The sequence below is a fragment of the Nematostella vectensis genome, chromosome 15, assembly GCF_932526225.1.
Source record: "Nematostella vectensis chromosome 15, jaNemVect1.1, whole genome shotgun sequence".
Lineage (NCBI taxonomy): Eukaryota > Metazoa > Cnidaria > Anthozoa > Actiniaria > Edwardsiidae > Nematostella > Nematostella vectensis.
In genome coordinates this window covers 2,296,655-2,320,880 of record NC_064048.1, presented here as the reverse complement: position 1 = coordinate 2,320,880, position 24,226 = coordinate 2,296,655, and the positions used below count along the sequence as shown (strand labels likewise).

Sequence of the window (24,226 nt, the reverse complement as noted above, 5' to 3'; positions counted from 1 at the left end):
TTTATGATGTCCTAGGACACTCTCCCAATATGCTAAAAGTTGCATTTTTAATAAAAAAAATACAAACAACCATCAACTAGTGTTAACGATTAGCAAATCACTGTTGGAAAGCTTAGATACTGCTGACAGTGGTGATGCACTTTGACGGGCTGTAAACAAACTCATAAACCATAGTTAATAACTGTGGTGAAACAGACGTTTCGAGCCAAAGATTTTAGGTTGATGCCTCTCCTAATAAAATCAATCATAATAAAAACAATAGCATTAATAAGGTTGTTACCATGAGCACAATTTGATTCTGCATTTTAGAACGCATCAGGACTAAAAAAGAAAAAAAATTCTGCTATCTTAGCATCGGCATGTTCTTAGCATGTTTTTAAATTTTAGTGAAATCTCAGGCTGGACGTTCTTATAAAACACGTTCTTATAAAAAAGAGTGGAAGCTGGTGACCTTATAACGACCTAGTAATATTGACCGTCGAAAATGTCACGATTTGTATTGTGTTAATTCACCCTTAACTGACGTCTTCAAGGTTTAACACACGGGAACACCTTCTATTTGCCATGTTTCGCCTCATTCCCTTTCTTACCCTCTTCTTGGTACCAGTCACACTTTGTGTGGATCCCACAGATATCATCAGGCAGAACCGCCTGTGGATGAACTCAGGTTTGCTTCGCCCAAACCACCTAAGTATTGGAACGGTATACGGAATGCTACGGAATATTCAGCTGTCTGCCCTCAGCCAACTCACTCCCCACGCTTCCAGCCACTGTATGAGAATGGTGAGAGTTCAATCGTTGATTCACATTGTTCGCACAGTTGCTTATTAGTCGCGTCCATGCGCATACAGTAGCACAGTGTAGACAGAACATTGTAAGTTTTCTCCTCATAAAACTAACAAGCCTATTTTACGTTACTATTGTAGTTATGGTAAAAGTCTACAAAAAGGCGTAATCAATCGAACGAATTATATTCTAATGGCAATAGATATGTTGTTGTTATTCTTAAGCTCATTTGTACGGAAGCCCATGGGGGCCACTCAAGGTTTTCGTTAACAGCATCTCACCTTTCGGTCACGACTTTGAACTATTTGCGTCACGACAACTCACTTTGAGTGTCACGACAAAGCACTATTTGATTATCGCTTAAAACATTGCAGGTTTAGTTCACAATATCGCACTTTGTGCTCAAAACATCGCACTTTGTGTCTTAAAAAACTCATCATTTTGCCTTTGCTGTAAACATTTTAGTATATCGTTCACGACATTCAACTTTGTGCTTGTAACATAGCACTATTTGTCTATTGCATAAAATATTTGACTTTGTGCTTTATAACATGGGACTTTGTGTCTTAAAAAAACTCGCGGTTTGCCGAATGCCCAAATTATTTCAGGTTTTGTCTATTGCATAAAATATTCAACTTTGTGTCTAAAAAAATCTCGCGATTTGCCGAATGCGCAGATCATTTCAGTTTTTGTCTATTGCATAAAATATTTAACATTGTGCTTCATAACATGGGACTTTGTGTCTTAAAAAATCTCGCGATTAGCCGAATGCCCAAATTATTTCAGGTTTTGTCTATTGCATAAAATATTCAACTTTGTGTCTTAAAAATCTCGCGATTTCCCGAATGCGCAAATCATTCCAGTTTTTGTCTGTGCATTAAATATTTAACTTTGTGCTTCATAACATGGTACTTTGTGTCTTAAAAAATCTCGCGATTTACCGAATGCGCAAATCATTTCTGGTTTTGTCTATTGCATAAAATATTTGACTTTGTGCTTTATAACATGGGACTTTGTGTCTTAATAAATCTCGCGATTTGCCGAATGCCCAAATTATTTCAGGTTTTGTCTATTGCATAAAATATTCAACTTTGTGGTTCATAACATGGTACTTTGACCTAAAACCTTTGTAATAATCCATGCAAGAAGGAACCAAGGCCCCATTGTTCTGTGGCAAAAAGCTTTTCCCATATAGGATCTTTTTATACAAAAAATATTGGTAATAACATGTAGAATATAGTAAGATTTTGAGGAAATTATGTAGAAAATGTGCTCCCTAATATATCTTCTTTGTGATTTTCTGTTTTGAACCAATCAGATGGAGCAGGGACAATAGTTTTTCTTTTCTCTTCTACTTCTAACAAGGTTCCCACATCAAGTTTCTCCAATAAGCCATATTACAAAAAAAAAATAATAATAACTAACAATAAATATTAATCGAGGGGGGGGGGGGGGCACTAATAGATGGCAGAATGTTAGAGCAGCTCCTACACATTCCTTTTTAAATATCCGAAGGGAGGGGGGGACCGGCAATCAAGGGACTGCAATCGCTTTGAAATCTTTGCTTTGTGTTATTCCAGATACAGTCTCAGAGGACTGTCTTTACCTAAACATCTACCGTCCTGCGCATTCTCACCACAGGCTGCCCGTCATGGTCTGGCTACATGGCGGCGGTAATTACGTAGGGTCTGGGAACTGGTATCATAGCTCCGTGCTTTCGTCACACAATGACATCATCGTGGTAACGCTTAACCACCGCCTCGCTTTGTTTGGCTTCCTGTATATTTCTGGCACAGACCTCGCTGGGAATTATGGGTATCTAGACCAAGTACAGGCTCTTAAATGGGTGCATCAGAATATTGGTAACTTTGGTGGGGACCCGAACAGTGTGACCATATTTGGCGAAAGTGCGGGCGGCGCGAGTGTTCACTTTCATATTATGTCGCCCATGTCTGCAGGGCTTTTCCACAAAGCTATCATACAAAGTGGAAATGCTAACAGCAACTTTGCCTTTCATTCTCCGGATTCTTCGGATTACGATTGGATAATAAATGAGCTTGGTTGTCCTGATAAAAAGAATTTGCTGCGCTGTTTGAGAACAAAGAAAGTCGAAGAATTTATGAAGCTAATGCGCCCATTTTCATTTAGGAAACTCGGTTTCTTGCTTCCTGTTACCTCTGTGGATGGGCAGTTTGTCCCTGACGATCCAAGAAATCTTCAACAAACTCACCAATTTAATAACCTCACCTCAATCATGATTGGGTTTACCAAAGACGAAGCCAAATTCTTGTCTAACGATTTAAACCCCATGACATTTGAACTGTTCGAGAAAATCGTCCAACATTTGCATTTATATGGGGATTGTGAGATTGTGAAGAAAGCAGTCTTGCATAGATACAAAAACCATACAAACCCACAAGAAAACATGTATGAAAACATCGCTCGCCTCTTTGGAGACATGGCTTATTTTGCCCCAAGTGTACTTACCGCCGATTCCTTTTCATCTGCTGGTATCCCCACGTATATGTATCAGTTTTCCCATCGTTCATCATTCTCGAATTTCCCTGAATGGCTTGGAGTGCCACACTTTGATGAGTTGCAGTATCTGTTTGGGTCCCCATGGCAACCCAACCCAAGGCTAGATTCTGCATCCAGGTACTCCTTGGTCGAGAGAGGGCTTAGCTCGTATGTGATGGCACTTTGGACAGGTTTTGCAAAAGATAGGTCAGTTAGCAAACCATAATTGATGATGTAAATGATCAGAAGTATTTGCTTGTCAGATTCTATTATCGACGCTGTTATAATTATCACCAACAACACCGATTAATCACCATTAATAGCACCACAAACAGCATCTTTATCATCATTATCATCAACAACATCACCACCACTGTCACAACTATCGCACCATCATCACCTATCATCATCATAATTAGTAACTCAAACGAACAATATCATCATCATCACCAAAACCACCACAGCCAATCATCACCCCCGCAATCATCATCATCACCAAAAACATTATAATCATCATTATCAACAACATTATAATCATCATTATCAACAACATTATCATCATCATTATCAACAACATTATCATCATCATTATCAACAACATTATCATCATCATTATCAACAACATTATCATCAATATCATCACCACCACAACCATGGCCTCAATTCTACTGATTGAGACTTAATGCCAAGAAACGCTTGCCACGCAGGCTATAATTTAACATGATCCTTACTGAGATTAGAATCCCACTGCACTTGGGTTTTTGTTATACTGTTATAGTTTTTTAAAGAAAGCCCCTCTCTAATAAACGCCTCCTATCTATTGAATGCCCCCCTCGGACCATCGAAATTTAATAAATGCACTGGGCGTTTATTAGATCATTTACGGTATCGTTATTTACAAATTTCAGAATTCCGGATGGTTTGGTAACCTGGCCTCGTTATACGAGCGCGAGACAAGAGTACATCAACATTGGCCTGGCGCCTAGCATCCACCATCACTTTCAGGCCGACCGCATTGCATTCTGGAACAAATTCGTTCCATTGCTGGCGAAGCATTGTAGGGAGAAAGAAAACAAGAAATAGAAAAAGGAAGATGACCGGTTTAGGAACTTTAACAAACAGCGAAACCCAGATACAACGACACGCTTCTGAGTGTGCGTATGTCTACGTAGCGTTGTGGAAATCGAAACAAAAAATCAACACAGGATACCACTTTTCACTTGTGTTGACTTACTCTTACATTCCCGATACCACCACGCCTGCGCCGACCACCATTTTTATTCTTCGGCTTATCTTTCTAGTTATACCTGTACACTTAAAAGACTAATTTTTGTCTATCTTCTGAAACTGAAACCTTAGAGATAACACTGCCTCGAACTGTCGGCATGGTCTGGAGTGTTTCCCAAAAATAAAAATTATAAAAAGGAGTAGCAATCGAACATGACATTTCTTCGTTAGCAGCTTAAAAAAGTGCGCGAGTATTGGTCGAATACTGCGAGCGCTTCCCGATTTTAAATAGACCACTCGGAGCACCTTCGTTAGCAGCTTAAAAAAGTGCGCGAGTATTGGCCGAACACTGCGAGCGCTTCCCGATTTTGAATGGACCACTCGGAGCACCTTTGTTCGGCGCGATTTTGGGTTCTCTACGGTGCGTAACCAAGGTAACCCATAAACTCGAAAATCCTGTTTCCGCCATGTCCTTAACCTGCACGTGTTCGCAATTACGGTGTTCACAACCCCAGGCAAAAACGCACCTGATATAATAGCGAAAGGAGATTTTCTCAACAGAACACCGGTATTTTACACGACTAATGTTGCGTAATGGAGCGCGAGTGGTCACCGCAGGTAGTTGAATTATCCAAGCACACAACACCAGGCATACGGCTCTGCCACGTTTGCATTTGACACACGAGCGGATATTGATATACAGCGTCCTTTAAATCATCACCGTTGCCACGTGTGTCAAAATACCCGTGTCATATCGGTGTTTCATAACATCTAAACTCCCATCAACCATTTAGGGTCATCCTGGGTTGCTCACCAGCTTTTTCCGCTAGCAAAATAGCTTATATCGATCAGAATTCAGTGTTATGTTCAGAACTGGTGGTTCCGGAGTCGAAGCACAAACAGAGTAAAGGAGCTTATTCATCGAAAGGTCAGTTTATCTAATTTGTTCATTTTCATTAGCTTTCATTATTTTGACGGATTGACTTTTTTTTAAATTTATTTTGTTCTTGAAATTTATTATTATACATACTTCTAAATACTACATACTACTAAATAGTTGATCTTTCTTTTGTGTTTTCTTTTTCAAACAAATATTAATATTGTTTGTCAATACTTTAAACAATATTGTACGGTAGAATTGTTCTAGGTTTATGCATATAATATTATATTCTGGTGTTTTATAAAACAAAACAAAAAAAACAAAATTCAAGGGTCTGATATCAAAATTACGCAATTGCGATTATTGAAAAATAAAATAAAATCAATAAGATCAATTATTGAGATTATTTATTTTGTTCTAATTGAAACGCATTTTACTTAAATTGGGATTTTATAAGTGGGTTGACTAAATGCTCACGCTTTTAACACGGAACAAAATCGGGTTTGAAAGAAACAGGGAACCCTTGTATTTCAGTTAATTGGGTAAATACGGACAGGTGGCTTTAAAAGGTGTTTACAAACACTAAAAGCATTTTCAAAATAGCCTGTATAAAAGGATTTACGGAGTATCAAAGCTCATAAATGGAGTAAAAACAACTTCTTTTTATTATATATATTTTTTTAAAAAAGGTGACCTGAAAGTCGCAAAAAAACAAATTGCAAAAAAAAAATGCATCGGATAACTGCAAAGCTTGGCCATATTTTGATTATTTTTGCATAATAAAACAGACTTGTGGAGACCAATTACGGATGCGTATAAAAACGTGACCTCAAAAGGCATGATTCGGTGCGTTAACTTCTATGTTAATTGATGGGGTATTTCCCGCTAGACTCCATGGGTAAAACAGCTAATAGAATAATCTGTGAATACAGGGAATGTCTCATCACTTATGAGCGCCTGGTTTAAACCAATATTTGTGTAATTTATATTTTGGGCTTTATTTTTTTCTTTTTTGGTACATAGCTCGTTGATTAAAAAAGGAAAATATTTGTATGGCTGGGTACAATCAACAACCCAATAGTCTAGTGTGTATTACAATGTCTGTGTGCTTTTGAATGTTCGTGTTTTTAAGTGTTTTTTTTTTTAGTTATCATTACTTCTTATCTGGTTGGATCACAGAAAAGGATTTTCAAAGCGACCACCACAAATCGCGACTAGGGAAGAAATTAGTTGAAAAGCATCATGGGAAGAGCTTTCCCTTGGCTCTTTGAGCAAAAGCTGGGCCTGCCCATAATCCTTTGCGCAATCATTTCTCCTTTTTTGCCGTGTTCCCCCTGTACGCGAGGGGGTTATTGTGTCTGAGATTTGAAACAAGACATTGATCTGATCTTTTAAAGAGTTCTGTGTTGTCCAGGTGCATGAATTCTCCTTCTTTTAAGGGAAGTAATTTTTACACCTCCTTTAAGTAAATATTTTGTATAGAGAGATGTTTTTCTCACCCCTGAAATCTGGACAAAGTTCCCCATCCCCAAAATATATATGATTCCCAGCCCAGCCCAAAATCCAATTTTTGTATTTACTGTAGAGGGATTGCATCTTTTCAGTAATCACACATTTTGTAAGAAATTGATTTAATAGGAATTCCATAAGAAATTAATTATGTTTTATTTTCAAGGACCTGCAATCACGGTAATGGATCTTCACATGTTTGACATGTGTTATCAGGGGATAACAGACGGTGTTCAGCCAAATATGGTAAAGTCGGACATTCCATAATATTGAAATAAAGGCGTTGCTTTGACATCACTTAGCCTTACTCAAGGGCCATTCGCTAATAAAGTAATTCATTGGTTGAAATGAGACCCTCAATGTTGTTGACCCTAATAGGTTCTAATACTATGATATTTCAGGTGGATGTGCACATGTATAAAACGTATGTGAAAATGTGTAAAATTTTGAGATTTTTTTAAGGACATACTAATTTTGTTTTGAAAACAATCGTTTTTCTAGCTCGCTCCGTGGACCATGTAGTCCCCCAATCAATTGTTTTTTCTAAAAATCTAAATTTATATATATAATTGTTTAATTTCCTAGAATCTTGCACCCAGTCTTTTGTTGTTGCCTATACGGCAGTAATACGGGAGTTCGCTTGAATTCATTTTCCCCCCTAGAACTGCGTATGTCGAAAAATTACACGTAAAACTTGGAAGACTTCGTTTACTACCATATCAGTCAATCTTGTTTTAAAAACTTTCGTTTTTCTAGCTCGCTGGTTATTTTCTTATTAGGCATTACATACCATATTTGGGAGTCATTTATTTTTTCGCTATTTTTATCGCTCTACAGCTTTGTAAGTCGAGAATTTCCACGTAAACGTAGGAATTAGTGTTTACTACGATTTTGCTGGCAGCCATCTTGGATATGGAGCCAAGTCCCTAACGTTTTAGAATATCATTGGGCAAGACACTAACGTTTTAGAATATTATTGGGTAAGACACTGGCGTTTTAGAGCATCAAAGGTCCTCCTTGCGCTCGCCAGCCATTGATCGATATGTGTCCTATTTTTTCTGACAAGGGGGGGGGGGGGGGAGGGAGCTCTCAAACTGCACTCTACCCCTCTTCGATCCTCTGAAGACGTCCGACTAATGCCATTCCTATTTGCCAATTCTTGGTTTTTAAAGCAAATAAGCAGGGTGTGGGGCACAAGGGGCACGTGCCCCCTTCCCCCTAATCTTTAAAACTTATAATATCCAGTAGAGGCGTTGTTGTGCCCAAAGAAATTGTCTTAATGCTTCTGTATCGTGTCCCCCCTCTCCCCTCAATATTTCTTGGCCTGCAACAGCTTTGGATAGTCATGGCGTTATCACCATTTTCATAATCCACAACCACAATAATGCCACATTAGCTGATATATATGTGTTTGTTCCTTTTATCAAGATAAGACACGAAACTTACCAAGACTCCGAGTACAGCGCCTCCGCTCAGAGTGATCTCGCTCGGCTTGGTTTACAACTACCGCGACAGAGGGAGGACGACGCTCAATTGCTCTCCAAAATATCCTCCATGCTCAGCAAAGTCGCCGAAAATCAGGTAAAGACTAGCTCTCCACTTTACATTTGAACTATCCGGTAACTGAAAGAATGCTAACAACGCTAACTTGGTCATGCAGAACTTCTGACTAACTCGTACTATCTAACTCGCACTATCTAACTAACTCGTACTTGACTAACTCGTACTATCTGACTAACTCGTACTATCTGACTAACTCGAGCCCTAACTCAAGAACAAATCTCTCAATTCAAACTTTTCGCTGAAATACAGGGCCATGACAGGCCCTGTTTTTATTTCCTTATAATTTTAGGATTCTCGTCCCACCTCCCACCTCACTAAAACTCAAACTGACCCCTGGCTATCCTAACCTTTTACTTTTGAACACTATCAGTCATTTATTTTTTCAGCTAAGACAAGGAGAAAATATAGGATTAGAGGAGGGGAGAGAAGACAACGAGTCAGGGTCGAGTGGATATGGATCCATAAGCAGTCGGGTACGTCATGATGGCGATGATGAGAATGATGAAGAAGATGATGGTGATGGTGATGATGGTGATGGTGATGGTGATGGTGATGGTGATGGTGATGGTGATGGTGATGGTGATGGTGATGGTGATGGTGATGGTGATGGTGATGGTGATGGTGATGGTGATGGTGATGGTGATGGTGATGGTGATGGTGATGGTGATGGTGATGGTGATGGTGATGGTGATGGTGATGGTGATGGTGATGGTGATGGTGATGGTGATGGTGATGGTGATGGTGACGATGATGGTGATGGTGATTATTAATATTATGATGATGATAATGGTGATAAATGATGATGATGATGATGATGACGACGACGACGATGATGATGATGATGATGATGATGATGATGATGATGATGATAAACTCCTGACAATGACGGTAATCATTCCATTCCATGAATGACGGTGATGTTGTAATAATAAAGATAAAAAATAATGACGATAATAATAATGATGATGTTTATGGTGTAATGGCAATGGATATCGCCAATCCTAACATAGCTTCCATAATTAGCGATATACTTATCATAACATACCCTTCCACACTTAGCCCGGATCTGTGGAACCAGCCGACCCTGTAAATGAGCAGCAAGGCCGATACAAAAACGTGGAACTCACTCCTCTGGAACGAGACACGTTTATGGCAGAAGGGATACCTCTTCCTAATGGTGGCCACCTCACGAAGGTTAGCGACAGGAAGCGTCTAAGGGGGCAGGGATCTCCCCTCTTCATGATTAAAAAAAAAACGATGCCGGGGGATTTAAAATTTGAATCAACTTGGGCATACCATATCTATTGGCTCGCACTTTAAGCACCAGGGAACATCTAGGGGGGAGGCCTTTGAACCAACCCACCCCTCTCTTAATGAATAAAAAATAAAGGATTTCCAGGGATGGGGGTGGCGAAGTTGAACCCGGTTGAAGTGCGTTACCCTAATGACGCACGCTTAACTAAAGGTAAGCGTCAGAGAACTTTTAAGGGAAGGCGTTTGGTATAATCCCCATCCTCTGTTATAGACACAAGAGCGAGCTCTGAAGAGAATACGAAGAAAGATTAAAAACAAGGTCAGTATTTATAGAAGTGAGTAAATTGTTAATCCTGATAAGTCAGATACCAAGAAAGTTTCGGTCTCAATACCCTCCTGTAAACAGGCACGTGCTATGTGAGGGTGGGGGCAGGGGTGCCGAAGTAAGGCCACACCGAAACGTCGGTTTAAAATACAAACTGAGTCATTTGAATTGCATACACTATCCCCTCTACCGCCAAATGCATTTTTCTCTTTTTAAATATTTTTGTCTCTGTGGATTCACCCCCCCCCCCCCCCCCCTCGCCCACCTTACCTCTCTACCTCTTCTGATCAAATACTGGCTTAGTATCTGCATTATTTTCATTTATACTATAACAGGGGCGTATCTAGAGAAAAAAGCAGGGTGGGGTCCAGAGTAGGAAATCACTTGAAACTAGTCAATTAAGTATAAATAGGCATTCTTTGCTCTTGGTCACTAAATCCATCTATATTTTTGTTCTCCCCACATGCACGCATAAAACAAACCGTCATCTTAACTAACAACGAAGTGTCAACCGGAGTCAAACTTATTACTCCACATGAGCAGAGTGGGATCCGGACCTCTTGGATACCCCCCCCCCCCCCCCTTTGGACACGCGCCTGTATAGTCTTATAAAAGGTGTTTCAACAGCTAGGCTTCTGCACTTGTATATTTCCATCCATTTTATAACCTTACAACTTGTGGTTAATTATGACTATGACGTTTCTTTTTTAGCTTTCGGCACAAGAAAGCAGAAGGAAGAAAAAGGAATATGTTGAGACTCTCGAGAAAAGACTGGAGTCTTTTATCTTGGAAAATAACACGCTAAGGGATCGCGTGAGCTCACTCGATAACACCATCAAGTAAGACATTCATCAGGTTGCGCACTCGATAGCACTATCAAGTAAGACATTCCTCAGGCTGCGCACTCGATAGCACTATCAAGTAAGACATTTCTCAGGTTGCGCACTCGATAACACTATCAAGTAAGACATTTATCAGGTTGCGCACACGATAACACTATCAAGTAAGACATTTATCAGGTTGCGCACTCGATAACACTATTAATGAAGACAATTATCAGGTTGTGCACACGATAACACTATCAAGTAAGACATTTATCCGGTTGTGCACTCGATAACACTATCAAGTAAGACATTTATTAGGTTGCGCACACGATAACACTATCAAGTAAGACATTTATCAGGTTGTGCACACGATAACACTATCAAGTAAGACATTTATCAGGTTGTGCACACGATAACACTATCAAATAAGACATTCATCAGGTTGCGCACTCGATAACACTATTAATGAAAACAATTATCAGGTTGCGCACTCGATAACACTATCAAGTAAGACATTTATCAGGTTGTGCACACGATAACACTATCAAGTAAGACATTTATCATGTTGCACACACGATAACACTATCAAGTAAGACATTTATCATGTTGCGCACACGATAACACTATCAAGTAAGACATTTATCAGGTTGTGCACTCGATAACACTATCAAGTACGACATTCATCAGGTTGCGCACACGATAACACTATCAAGTAAGACATTTATCAGGTTGCAAACACGATAACACAATCAAGTAAGACATTCATCAGGTTGCGCACTCGATAACACTATTAATGAAGACAATTATCAGGTTGCGCACTCGATAACAATATCAAGTAAGACATTTATCAGGTTGTGCACACGATAACACTATCAAGTAAGACATTCATCAGGTTGCACACTCGATAACACTATTAATGCAGACATTTATCAGGTTGCGCACTCGATAACACTATTAATGAAGACATTTATCAGGTTGCGAACACGATAACACTATCAAGTAAGACATTTATCACGTTGCGCACACGATAACACTATCAAGTAAGACATTCATCAGGTTGCGCACACGATAACACTATCAAGTAAGACATTTATCAGGTTGCGCACTCGATAACACTATCAAGTAAGACATTTATCAGATTGCACACTCGATAACACTATCAAGTAGGACATTCATCAGGTTGCGCACACGATAACACTATCAAGTAAGACATTTATCAGGTTGCGCACACGATAACACTATCAAGTAAGACATTTATCAGGTTGCGCACACGATAACACTATCAAGTAAGACATTTATAAGGTTGCACACTCGATAACACTATCAAGTAGGACATTTATCAGGTTGCGCACTCGATAACACTATTAAGTAAGACATTTATCAGGTTTCGCACTCGATAACACTATTAATGAAGACATTTATCAGGTTGCGCACTCGATAACACTATCAAGTAAGACATTTATCAGGTTGCGCACTCGATAACACTATCAAGTAAGACATTTATCAGGTTGCGGACTCGATAACACTACCAAGTAAGACATTTATCAGGTTGCGCACTCGATAACACTATCAAGTAAGACATTTATCAGGTTGCGCACTCGATAACACTATTAAGTAAGACATTTATCAGGTTGCGCACTCGATAACACTATTAATGAAGACATTTATCAGGTTGCGCACTCGATAACACTATCAAGTAAGACATTTATCATGTTGCGCACACGATAACACTATCAAGTAAGACATTTATCAGGTTGCGCACACGATAACACTATCAAGTAAGACATCTATCAGGTTGTGCACTCGATAACACTATCAAGTAAGACATTCATCAGGTTGCGCACACGATAACACTATCAAGTAAGACATTTATCAGATTGCACACTCGATAACACTATCAAGTAAGACATTCATCAGGTTGCGCACTCGATAACACTATTAATGAAGACATTTATCAGGTTGTGCACTCGATAACACTATCAAGTAAGACATTTATCATGTTGCACACACGATAACACTATCAAGTAAGACATTCATCAGGTTGCGCACACGATAACACTATCAAGTAAGACATTTATCATTTTGTGCACTCGATAACACTATCAAGTAAGACATTCATCAGGTTGTGCACTCGATAACACTATCAAGTAAGACATTTATCAGGTTGCGCACACGATAACACTATCAAGTAAGACATTTATCAGATTGCACACTCGATAACACTATCAAGTAAGACATTCATCAGGTTGTGCACTCGATAACACTATCAAGTAAGACATTCATCACGTTGCGCACACGATAACACTATTAATGAAGACATTTATCAGGTTGCGCACTCGATAACACTATCATATAAGACATTTATCAGGTTGCGGACTCGATAACACTATCATATAAGACATTTATCAGGTTGCGGACTCGATAACACTATTAAGTAAGACATTTATCAGGTTGCGCACTCGATAACACTATTAATGAAGACATTTATCAGGTTGCGCACTCGATAACACTATCAAGTAAGACATTTAACAGGTTGTGCACACGATAACACTATCAAGTAAGACATTTATCAGGTTGTGCACACGATAACACTATCAAGTAAGACATTCATCAGGTTGCGCACTCGATAACACTATTAATGAAGACATTTATCAGGTTGCGCACTCGATAACACTATCATATAAGACATTTATCAGGTTGCGGACTCGATAACACTATCATATAAGACATTTATCAGGTTGCGGACTCGATAACACTATCAAGTAAGACATTTATCAGGTTGCGCACTCGATAGCACTATCAAGTAAGACATTTATCAGGTTGCGCACTCGATAACACTATCAAGTAAGACATTTATCAGGTTGCAAACACGATAACACAATCAAGTAAGACATTCATCAGGTTGCGCACTCGATAACACTATTAATGAAGACAATTATCAGGTTGCGCACTCAATAACACTATTAAGTAAGACATTTATCAGGTTGCGCACTCGATAACACTATTAATGAAGACATTTATCAGGTTGCGCACTCGATAACACTATCAAGTAAGACATTTATCATGTTGCGCACACGATAACACTATCAAGTAAGACATTTATCAGGTTGCGCACACGATAACACTATCAAGTAAGACATTTATCAGGTTGTGCACACGATAACACTATCAAGTAAGACATTCATCAGGTTGCGCACTCGATAACACTATTAATGAAGACATTTATCAGGTTGCGCACTCGATAACACTATCATATAAGACATTTATCAGGTTGCGGACTCGATAACACTATCATATAAGACATTTATCAGGTTGCGGACTCGATAACACTATCAAGTAAGACATTTATCAGGTTGCGCACTCGATAGCACTATCAAGTAAGACATTTATCAGGTTGCGCACTCGATAACACTATCAAGTAAGACATTTATCAGGTTGCAAACACGATAACACAATCAAGTAAGACATTCATCAGGTTGCGCACTCGATAACACTATTAATGAAGACAATTATCAGGTTGCGCACTCGATAACAATATCAAGTAAGACATTTATCAGGTTGTGCACACGATAACACTATCAAGTAAGACATTCATCAGGTTGCACACTCGATAACACTATTAATGCAGACATTTATCAGGTTGCGCACTCGATAACACTATTAATGAAGACATTTATCAGGTTGCGAACACGATAACACTATCAAGTAAGACATTTATCACGTTGCGCACACGATAACACTATCAAGTAAGACATTCATCAGGTTGCGCACACGATAACACTATCAAGTAAGACATTTATCAGGTTGCGCACTCGATAACACTATCAAGTAAGACATTTATCAGATTGCACACTCGATAACACTATCAAGTAGGACATTTATCAGGTTGCGCACACGATAACACTATCAAGTAAGACATTTATCAGGTTGCGCACACGATAACACTATCAAGTAAGACATTTATCAGGTTGCGCACACGATAACACTATCAAGTAAGACATTTATAAGGTTGCACACTCGATAACACTATCAAGTAGGACATTTATCAGGTTGCGCACTCGATAACACTATTAAGTAAGACATTTATCAGGTTTCGCACTCGATAACACTATTAATGAAGACATTTATCAGGTTGCGCACTCGATAACACTATCAAGTAAGACATTTATCAGGTTGCGCACTCGATAACACTATCAAGTAAGACATTTATCAGGTTGCGGACTCGATAACACTATCAAGTAAGACATTTATCAGGTTGCGCACTCGATAACACTATCAAGTAAGACATTTATCAGGTTGCGCACTCGATAACACTATTAAGTAAGACATTTATCAGGTTGCGCACTCGATAACACTATTAATGAAGACATTTATCAGGTTGCGCACTCGATAACACTATCAAGTAAGACATTTATCATGTTGCGCACACGATAACACTATCAAGTAAGACATTTATCAGGTTGCGCACACGATAACACTATCAAGTAAGACATCTATCAGGTTGTGCACTCGATAACACTATCAAGTAAGACATTCATCAGGTTGCGCACACGATAACACTATCAAGTAAGACATTTATCAGATTGCACACTCGATAACACTATCAAGTAAGACATTCATCAGGTTGCGCACTCGATAACACTATTAATGAAGACATTTATCAGGTTGTGCACTCGATAACACTATCAAGTAAGACATTTATCATGTTGCACACACGATAACACTATCAAGTAAGACATTCATCAGGTTGCGCACACGATAACACTATCAAGTAAGACATTTATCATTTTGTGCACTCGATAACACTATCAAGTAAGACATTTATCAGGTTGCGCACACGATAACACTATCAAGTAAGACATTTATCAGATTGCACACTCGATAACACTATCAAGTAAGACATTCATCAGGTTGTGCACTCGATAACACTATCAAGTAAGACATTCATCACGTTGCGCACACGATAACTCTATCAAGTAAGACATTTATCAGATTGCACACTCGATAACACTATCAAGTAAGACATTCATCAGGTTGCGCACTCGATAACACTATTAATGAAGACATTTATCAGGTTGCGCACTCGATAACACTATCATATAAGACATTTATCAGGTTGCGGACTCGATAACACTATCATATAAGACATTTATCAGGTTGCGGACTCGATAACAATATCAAGTAAGACATTTATCAGGTTGCGCACTCGATAGCACTATCAAGTAAGACATTTATCAGGTTGCGCACTCGATAACACTTTCAAGTAAGACATTTATCAGGTTGCGCACTCTATGGCACTGTCAAGTAAGACATTTAATCATGTTGCAAGAATGGTAAAGGGCCTGCGAATCAGCCCTCGACTTTTCTCGCGCCCCACTGAACAACAAGCCAGGTCCAGGGGTCGAGTCCGCTTTATCTGCCTCGGATTTTTATATTGTTGTTTGGCCGTAGCGAGCCAATAATAACGTTTTCCCGGATGATGATGATGATGATGATGATGATGATGATGATGATGATGATGATGATGATGTTGATGATGATGATAAAGATGTTGGATCCAAGATGTTGGTGATGATGATGATGATGAAGATGTTGATGATGATGATGATGAAGAAGTTGTTGATGATGATGCTGGAAGTGGGGTGGGGATTTCGATAGAGGACATTTGAAAATGTGGAATTGTGGGGGGGGGAATCTAATTGGCTAATTAGTTTATAACTAAAAGTTTAACCATTGATAGGGGTCTACTTACGGAACTTCAAGGTCTCCGGAATGAATCAAATACCAACACGAGGGAACCGCAGACAAAGAGCCGCTCTGTCCAGACAGGCATATGCCTCAAATGGTACGGTGGAAACACACTTGCATAATATCATTCGTGAATGTTAAACTCTTATTAGACACTTCTCACTGAGGGCTAACGCTCGAAACGTCAGCTCAACTACTCTGATTTCACAGAGGCTATCAGCATACTTTTTCAACCTTGCGTTTATTTATAGCTTTTCTACACCACACCTACGCAAGACTATCTAGTTCATCTACGGCTTATCTCTGGTCTTTCTAGTTTTATCACTGAATTACTCATTAAATTGGCTGGGTTGATTTGTTGTCAAGTTAATAAATTGTTGGTTTGTTGTGTGCTTGGTTATTTGGTTTCGGCAAGGGATTGGTATTATTACGAAAATAAACCACTTTGTTATGCAACACCTGTGTGTTTGTTTTGTGGGAGCCATCGATAGCGCTATTGGATGTTTGTCAACAGGGTCTTTGTTCGTGTATCATCGGCCCGAAAATATCGGATACGCGTAGTGTCGGCACGAAGTGTCGCCGAAAGATGCACGAAGTTCATCGCGAGCGTCTGTAACTCTCTATCCTCGGAAAGGATTCGGGCAATATACAAGACCCTGTTGACAAACATAATCCACTTCATAATACAAGCCCTACACCCACAACAGCGCGACTGATATCTCTCCTTACAAAACAAACACATAAGACGCGTTTATTTTCGTAACAATATCAATCGCACGTTCAATAGGAATACACTCTGCAGTGCTCCCTTGGTTTCGGCTGGTTGCTTGGACCATGAGGTTTGTTTACTGTTTGGCGGCTGATTAGTTTGCTGGGCTGGTTTCTTAGGGTTTTGTTGGGTTAATTTGCTTGGAAGGGAGTTAATTCTAAAGGTTGTTTTTGTTAATTGTTGGTGGGGCTTTCAGTTGTGGGCAAACAGCCAGAATTGTTTTGTTGGGCAAAGCCAATACTTGCGCAGTCAAGCAATCAACATCTACTGAATTTGTCTATGCTTTTTTTTTCGCAGCTATTTGAAGAAACATTAGAGTGCAGTAACGACCGCCAGATCTGACTCAAACAGGGGCGGCATAGGGCAGATGCCCCACCATCCAGAGACACGCTTCCCCGTGCGAGCTCCCAAAGCGTAATTTTGCCTAAATTTGGGCATGATCCAACATCCCTCCCCCACCCTCCCCCTACAACGGTTGCGAAACTGGCAATCGGGACGGTAGGAGTGGTCTTTTAATGCCAATTTCCTGGAAGAAAAACCCTCTTTTTTTCTCAAACACAGTAGAGGGGTTAAAGAGAGGGGGGAGGGGATGAGGAGTAAAGGATCAAGATGATGGGGGGGGGTGGGGTTGGTAGCACACTTTTTGTCACCACCACTGCAAATCATAAGATTATAGGAGACTCATAAATCAGCCTCTGTAACTGGTGCCGAAAAAAAAACAAATCGTTTTCGTGACATCACATAAGCAAAGGCAAACTGCATTTTAGCTTAAGTTGGTCAAACCGTCTAACAGCCGGGTTCATCTCCTTGTATCATATTCTAGAGTGATTTTCAAAATCAAGTGCAACAAAATTAAATTGTTAAAGTGTAATAGTCAGAACAAAAGAGAGCAAAGACATTACAGTGTATTAGTACTAAATAAACTCAATAGTATTTCACGGGTTTTGAAAACCACTCTATACGTGTTTCAATTAACTTAACATAAATATAGGCTGGTACTTCATGCAGCCATCAATATACTGTACCCTATATACTGAACCTAATCCTAACCAAAAGATGGCTACATGAACTACTGACTCGAGTATTGCACTGTGAGGAGCTGTTGCTGACTAATGTGACCGAATTCTCGAAGGCCCGGCGGGTAGATCTTTGTGGGCTCTCTTTCGGGCCAAACAAAGAAAGCGGCGAATCCTCGAGCATGGCGAGAAGTGCTTGTAATGTACAAAGACTCTTTATATAAAGCCAAAGTGTTATGTATAGAATGTAAATTTGTTATAATAAAATCATAGTGCGATGATTATATAACAATTATAGAGAGTTTGCAAATTGTTCCGTTTTCGTGTCCGCGTTTAGATGTGGACGATACCTAGTATCTTATTGAAAACAGTGGGGATATGCTTTTCTTGCAAATAAACATGAACCCTTCCCCTACCAGTAGTACCCTACCAACATCCCCAATCCCAACCCTTCCACAAGTACCCTACTAACATCCCCAATCCCAACCCTTCCCCTACTAGTAGTACCCTACTAACATCCCCAATCCCAACCCTTCCCCTACTAGTAGTACCCTACTAACATCCCCAAACCCAACCCTTCCCCTACTAGTAGTACCCTACTAACATCCCCAATCCCAACCCTTCCCCTACTAGTAGTACCCTACTAACATCCCCAATCCCAACCCTTCCCCTACTAGTAGTACCCTACTAACATCCCCAAACCCAACCCTTCCCCTACTAGTAGTACCCTACTAACATCTCCAATCCCAACCCTTCCCCTACTAGTACTACTCTACTAACATCCCCAATCCCAACCCTTCCCCTACTAGTAGTACCCTACTAACATCCCCAATCCCAACCCTTCCCCTACTAGTAGTACCCTACTAACATCCCCAATCCCAACCCTTCCCCTACTAGTAGTACCCTACTAACCTCCTCAATCCCAACCCTTCCCCTACTATTAGTACCCTACTAACATCCCCAATCCCAACCCTTCCCCTACTAGTAGTACCCTACTAACATCTCCAATCCCAACCCTTCCCCTACTAGTAGTACCCTACTAACATCCCCAATCCCAACCCTTCCCCTACTAGTAGTACCCTACTAACATCCCCAATCCCAACCTTTCCCCTACTAGTAGTACCCTACTAACATCCTCAATCCCAACCCTTCCCCTACTAGTAGTACCCTACTAACATCCCCAATCCCAACCTTTCCCCTACAAGTAGTACTCTACTAACATCCCCAATCCCAACCCTTCCCCTACTAGTTGTACCCTACTAACATCCCCAATCCCAACCCTTCCCCTACTAGTAGTACTCTACTAACATCCCCAATCCCAACCCTTCCCCTACTAGTAGTACCCTACTAACATCTCCAATCCCAACCCTTCCCCTACTAGTAGTACCCTACTAACATCCTCAATCCCAACCCTTCCCCTACTAGTAGTACTCTACTAACATCCCCAATCCCAACCCTTCACCTACTAGTAGTACCCTACTAACATCCCCAATCCCAACCCTTCCCCTACTAGTAGTACTCTACTAACATCCTCAATCCCAACCCTTCCCCTACTAGTAGTACCCTACTAACATCCTCAATCCCAACCCTTCCCCTACTAGTAGTACCCTACTAACATCACCAATCCCAACCCTTCCCCTACTAGTAGTACTACTAACATCCCCAACCCCAACCCTTCCCCTACTAGTTGTACCATACTAACATCACCAATCCCAACCCTTCCCCTACTAGTAGTACTCTACTAACATCCCCAATCCCAACCCTTCCCCTACTAGTTGTACCATACTAACATCACCAATCCCAACCCTTCCCATCCTAGTAGTACCCTACTAACATCCCCAATCCCAACCCTTCCCTTACTAGTAGTACCCTACTAACATCTCCAATCCCAACCCTTCCCCTACTAGTAGTACCCTACTAACATCCCCAATCCCAACCCTTCCCCTACTAGTAGTACTCTACTAACATCCCCAATCCCAACCCTTCCCCTACAAGTAGTACTCTACTATCATCACCAATCCCAACCCTTCCCCTACTAGTAGTACCCTACTAACATCCCCAATCCCAACCTTTCCCCTACTAGTAGTACCCTACTAACATCCCCAATCCCAACCCTTCCCCTACTAGTAGTACCCTACTAACATCCTCAATCCCAACCCTTCCCCTACTTGTAGTACTCTACTAACATCCTCAATCCCAACCCTTCCCCTACTAGTAGTACCCTACTAACATCTCCAATCCCAACCCTTCCCCTACTAGTACTACTCTACTAACATCCCCAATCCCAACCCTTCCCCTACTAGTAGTACCCTACTAACATCCCCAATCCCAACCCTTCCCCTACTAGTAGTACCCTACTAACATCCCCAATCCCAACCCTTCCCCTACTAGTAGTACCCTACTAACCTCCTCAATCCCAACCCTTCCCCTACTATTAGTACCCTACTAACATCCCCAATCCCAACCCTTCCCCTACTAGTAGTACCCTACTAACATCTCCAATCCCAACCCTTCCCCTACTAGTAGTACCCTACTAACATCCCCAATCCCAACCCTTCCCCTACTAGTAGTACCCTACTAACATCCCCAATCCCAACCTTTCCCCTACTAGTAGTACCCTACTAACATCCTCAATCCCAACCCTTCCCCTACTAGTAGTACCCTACTAACATCCCCAATCCCAACCTTTCCCCTACAAGTAGTACTCTACTAACATCCCCAATCCCAACCCTTCCCCTACTAGTTGTACCCTACTAACATCCCCAATCCCAACCCTTCCCCTACTAGTAGTACTCTACTAACATCCCCAATCCCAACCCTTCCCCTACTAGTAGTACCCTACTAACATCTCCAATCCCAACCCTTCCCCTACTAGTAGTACCCTACTAACATCCCCAATCCCAACCTTTCCCCTACTAGTAGTACTCTACTAACATCCCCAATCCCAACCCTTTCCCTACTATTAGTACCCTACTAACATCCCCAATCCCAACCTTTCCCCTACTAGTAGTACTCTACTAACATCTCCAATCCCAACCCTTCCCCTACTAGTAGTACTCTACTAACATCCCCAATCCCAACCCTTCTCCTATTAGTAGTACTCTACTGACATCCCAATCCCAACCCTTCCCCTACTAGTAGTACTTTACTATCCTCAATCCCAACCCTTCCCCTACTAGTAGTACTCTACTAACATCCCCAATCCCAACCCTTCCCCTACTAGTAGTACTCTACTAACATCCCCAATCCCAACCCTTCCCCTACTAGTACTACTCTACTAACATCCCCAATCCCAACCCTTCCCTTACTAGTAGTACCCTACTAACATCCCCAATCCCAACCCTTCCCCTACTAGTAGTACTCTACTAACATCCCCAATCCCAACCCTTCCCCTACTAGTAGTACCCTACTAACATCCCCAATCCCAACCCTTCCCCTACTAGTAGTACCCTACTAACATCCCCAATCCCAACCCTTCCCCTACTAGTAGTACCCTACTAACATCCCCAATCCCAACCTTTCCCCTACTAGTAGTACCCTACTAACATCCCCAATCCCAACCCTTCCCCTACTAGTAGTACCCTACTAACATCCCCAACCCCAACCCTTCCCCTACTAGTGGTACCCTACTAACATCCTCAATCCCAACCCTTCCCCTACTAGTAGTACCCTACTAACATCCTCAATCCCAACCCTTCCCCTACTCGTAGTACCCTACTAACATCCCCAACCCCAACCCTTCCCCTACTAGTAGTACCCTACTAACATCCTCAATCCCAACCCTTCCCCTACTAGTAGTACCCTACTAACATCCCCAATCCCAACCCTTCCCCTACTAGTAGTACCCTACTAACATCCCCAACCCCAACCCTTCCCCTACTAGTAGTACCCTACTAACATCCTCAATCCCAACCCTTCCCCTACTAGTAGTACCCTACTAACATCCTCAATCCCAACCCTTCCCCTACTAGTAGTACCCTACTAACATCCCCAATCCCAACCCTTCCCCTACTAGTAGTACTCTACTAACATCCTCAATCCCAACCCTTCCCCTACTAGTAGTACCCTACTAACATCCCCAATCCCAACCCTTCCCCTACTAGTAGTACCCTACTAACATCCCCAATCCCAACCCTTCCCCTACTAGTAGTACTCTACTAACATCCTCAATCCCAACCCTTCCCCTACTAGTAGTACCCTACTAACATCCTCAATCCCAACCCTTCCCCTACTAGTAGTACCCTACTAACATCACCAATCCCAACCCTTCCCCTACTAGTAGTACTACTAACATCCCCAACCCCAACCCTTCCCCTACTAGTTGTACCATACTAACATCACCAATCCCAACCCTTTCCCTACTAGTAGTACTCTACTAACATCCCCAATCCCAACCCTTCCCCTACTAGTTGTACCATACTAACATCACCAATCCCAACCCTTCCCATCCTAGTAGTACCCTACTAACATCCCCAATCCCAACCCTTCCCTTACTAGTAGTACCCTACTAACATCTCCAATCCCAACCCTTCCCCTACTAGTAGTACCCTACTAACATCCCCAATCCCAACCCTTCCCCTACTAGTTGTACCATACTAACATCACCAATCCCAACCCTTTCCTTACTAGTAGTACCCTACTAGCATCCCCAATCCCAACCCTTCCCTTACTAGTAGTACGCTACTAACATCTCCAATCCCACCCTTCCCCTACTAGTAGTACCCTACTAACATCCTCAATCCCAACCCTTCCCCTACTAGTAGTACTCTACTAACATCCCCAATCCCAACCTTTCCCCTACTAGTAGTACTCTACTAACATCCCCAATCCCAACCCTTCCCCTACTAGTAGTACCCTACTAACATCCTCAATCCCAACCCTTCCCCTACTAGTAGTACCCTTCTAACATCCCCAATCCCAACCCTTCCCCTACTAGTAGTACCCTACTAACATCCCCAATCCCAACCCTTCCCCTACTAGTAGTACCCTACTAACATCCCCAATCCCAACCCTTCCCTTACTAGTAGTACTCTACTAACATCCCCAATCCCAACCCTTCCCCTACTAGTAGTACCCTACTGACATCCCCAATCCCAACCCTTCCCCTACTAGTAGTACTCTACTAACATCCCCAATCCCAACCCTTCCCCTACAAGTAGTACTCTACTAACATCTCCAATCCCAACCTTTCCCCTACTAGTAGTACCCTACTAACATCCCCAATCCCAGTCCTTTCCCTACTAGTAGTACCCTACTAACATCCCCAATCCCAACCCTTCCCCTACTAGTAGTACCCTACTAACATCCCTAATCCCAACCCTTCCCCTACTAGTAGTACCAACTAACATCTCCAATCCTAACCCTTCCCCTACTAGTAGTACCCTACTAACATCCCCAATCCCAACCCTTCCCCTACTAGTAGTACTCTACTAACATCCCCAACCCCAACCCTTCCCCTACTAGTAGTACCCTACTAACATCCCCAATCCCAACCCTTCCCCTACTAGTAGTACCCTACTAACATCCCCAATCCCAACCCTTCCCCTACTAGTAGTACTCTACTAACATCCCCAACCCCAACCCTTCCCCTACTAGTAGTACCCTACTAACATCCTCAATCCCAACCCTTCACCTACTAGTAGTACCCTACTAACATCCTCAATCCCAACCCTTCCCCTACTAGTAGTACCCTACTAACATCCCCAATCCCAACCTTTCCCCTACTAGTAGTACTCTACTAACATCCCCAATCCCAACCCTTCCCCTACTAGTAGTACCCTACTAACATCCTCAATCCCAACCCTTCCC

At 41.4% G+C, this 24,226-nt stretch overlaps 2 protein-coding genes across 4 annotated transcripts; both read left to right on the top strand.

The window, feature by feature from the left end:
* The first annotated feature begins 461 nt into the window (after positions 1-461).
* Positions 462-4,737, top strand: LOC5502680 (acetylcholinesterase). Of its 2 annotated transcripts, none has more exons than XM_048722448.1 (3): positions 462-783; positions 2,367-3,441; positions 4,212-4,737. In XM_048722448.1, the coding sequence occupies exons 2-3, from the start codon at positions 2,438-2,440 to the stop codon at positions 4,384-4,386; spliced, it is 1,179 nt and encodes a 392-aa protein (XP_048578405.1). In that variant the 5' UTR covers positions 462-783; positions 2,367-2,437; the 3' UTR covers positions 4,387-4,737. The 2 variants fall into 2 exon arrangements, with proteins under 2 accessions (XP_048578405.1, XP_032226878.2); XM_032370987.2 differs by having other exon boundaries at positions 2,367-3,510.
* Positions 4,738-5,016: 279 nt separating this feature from the next.
* Positions 5,017-18,715, top strand: LOC116610206 (cyclic AMP-responsive element-binding protein 3-like protein 1). 2 transcript variants are annotated; one of them, XM_048723047.1, is made up of 10 exons: positions 5,017-5,148; positions 5,325-5,458; positions 7,086-7,165; positions 8,348-8,500; positions 8,869-8,955; positions 9,542-9,676; positions 10,008-10,055; positions 10,773-10,900; positions 16,626-16,730; positions 17,700-18,715. In XM_048723047.1, exons 3-10 carry the CDS (start codon positions 7,103-7,105, stop codon positions 17,716-17,718), a joined length of 738 nt encoding a protein of 245 aa, XP_048579004.1. In that variant the 5' UTR covers positions 5,017-5,148; positions 5,325-5,458; positions 7,086-7,102; the 3' UTR covers positions 17,719-18,715. The 2 variants fall into 2 exon arrangements, with proteins under 2 accessions (XP_048579004.1, XP_048579003.1); XM_048723046.1 differs by lacking the exon at positions 5,017-5,148 and having other exon boundaries at positions 5,187-5,458.
* Positions 18,716-24,226: the final 5,511 nt, after the last annotated feature.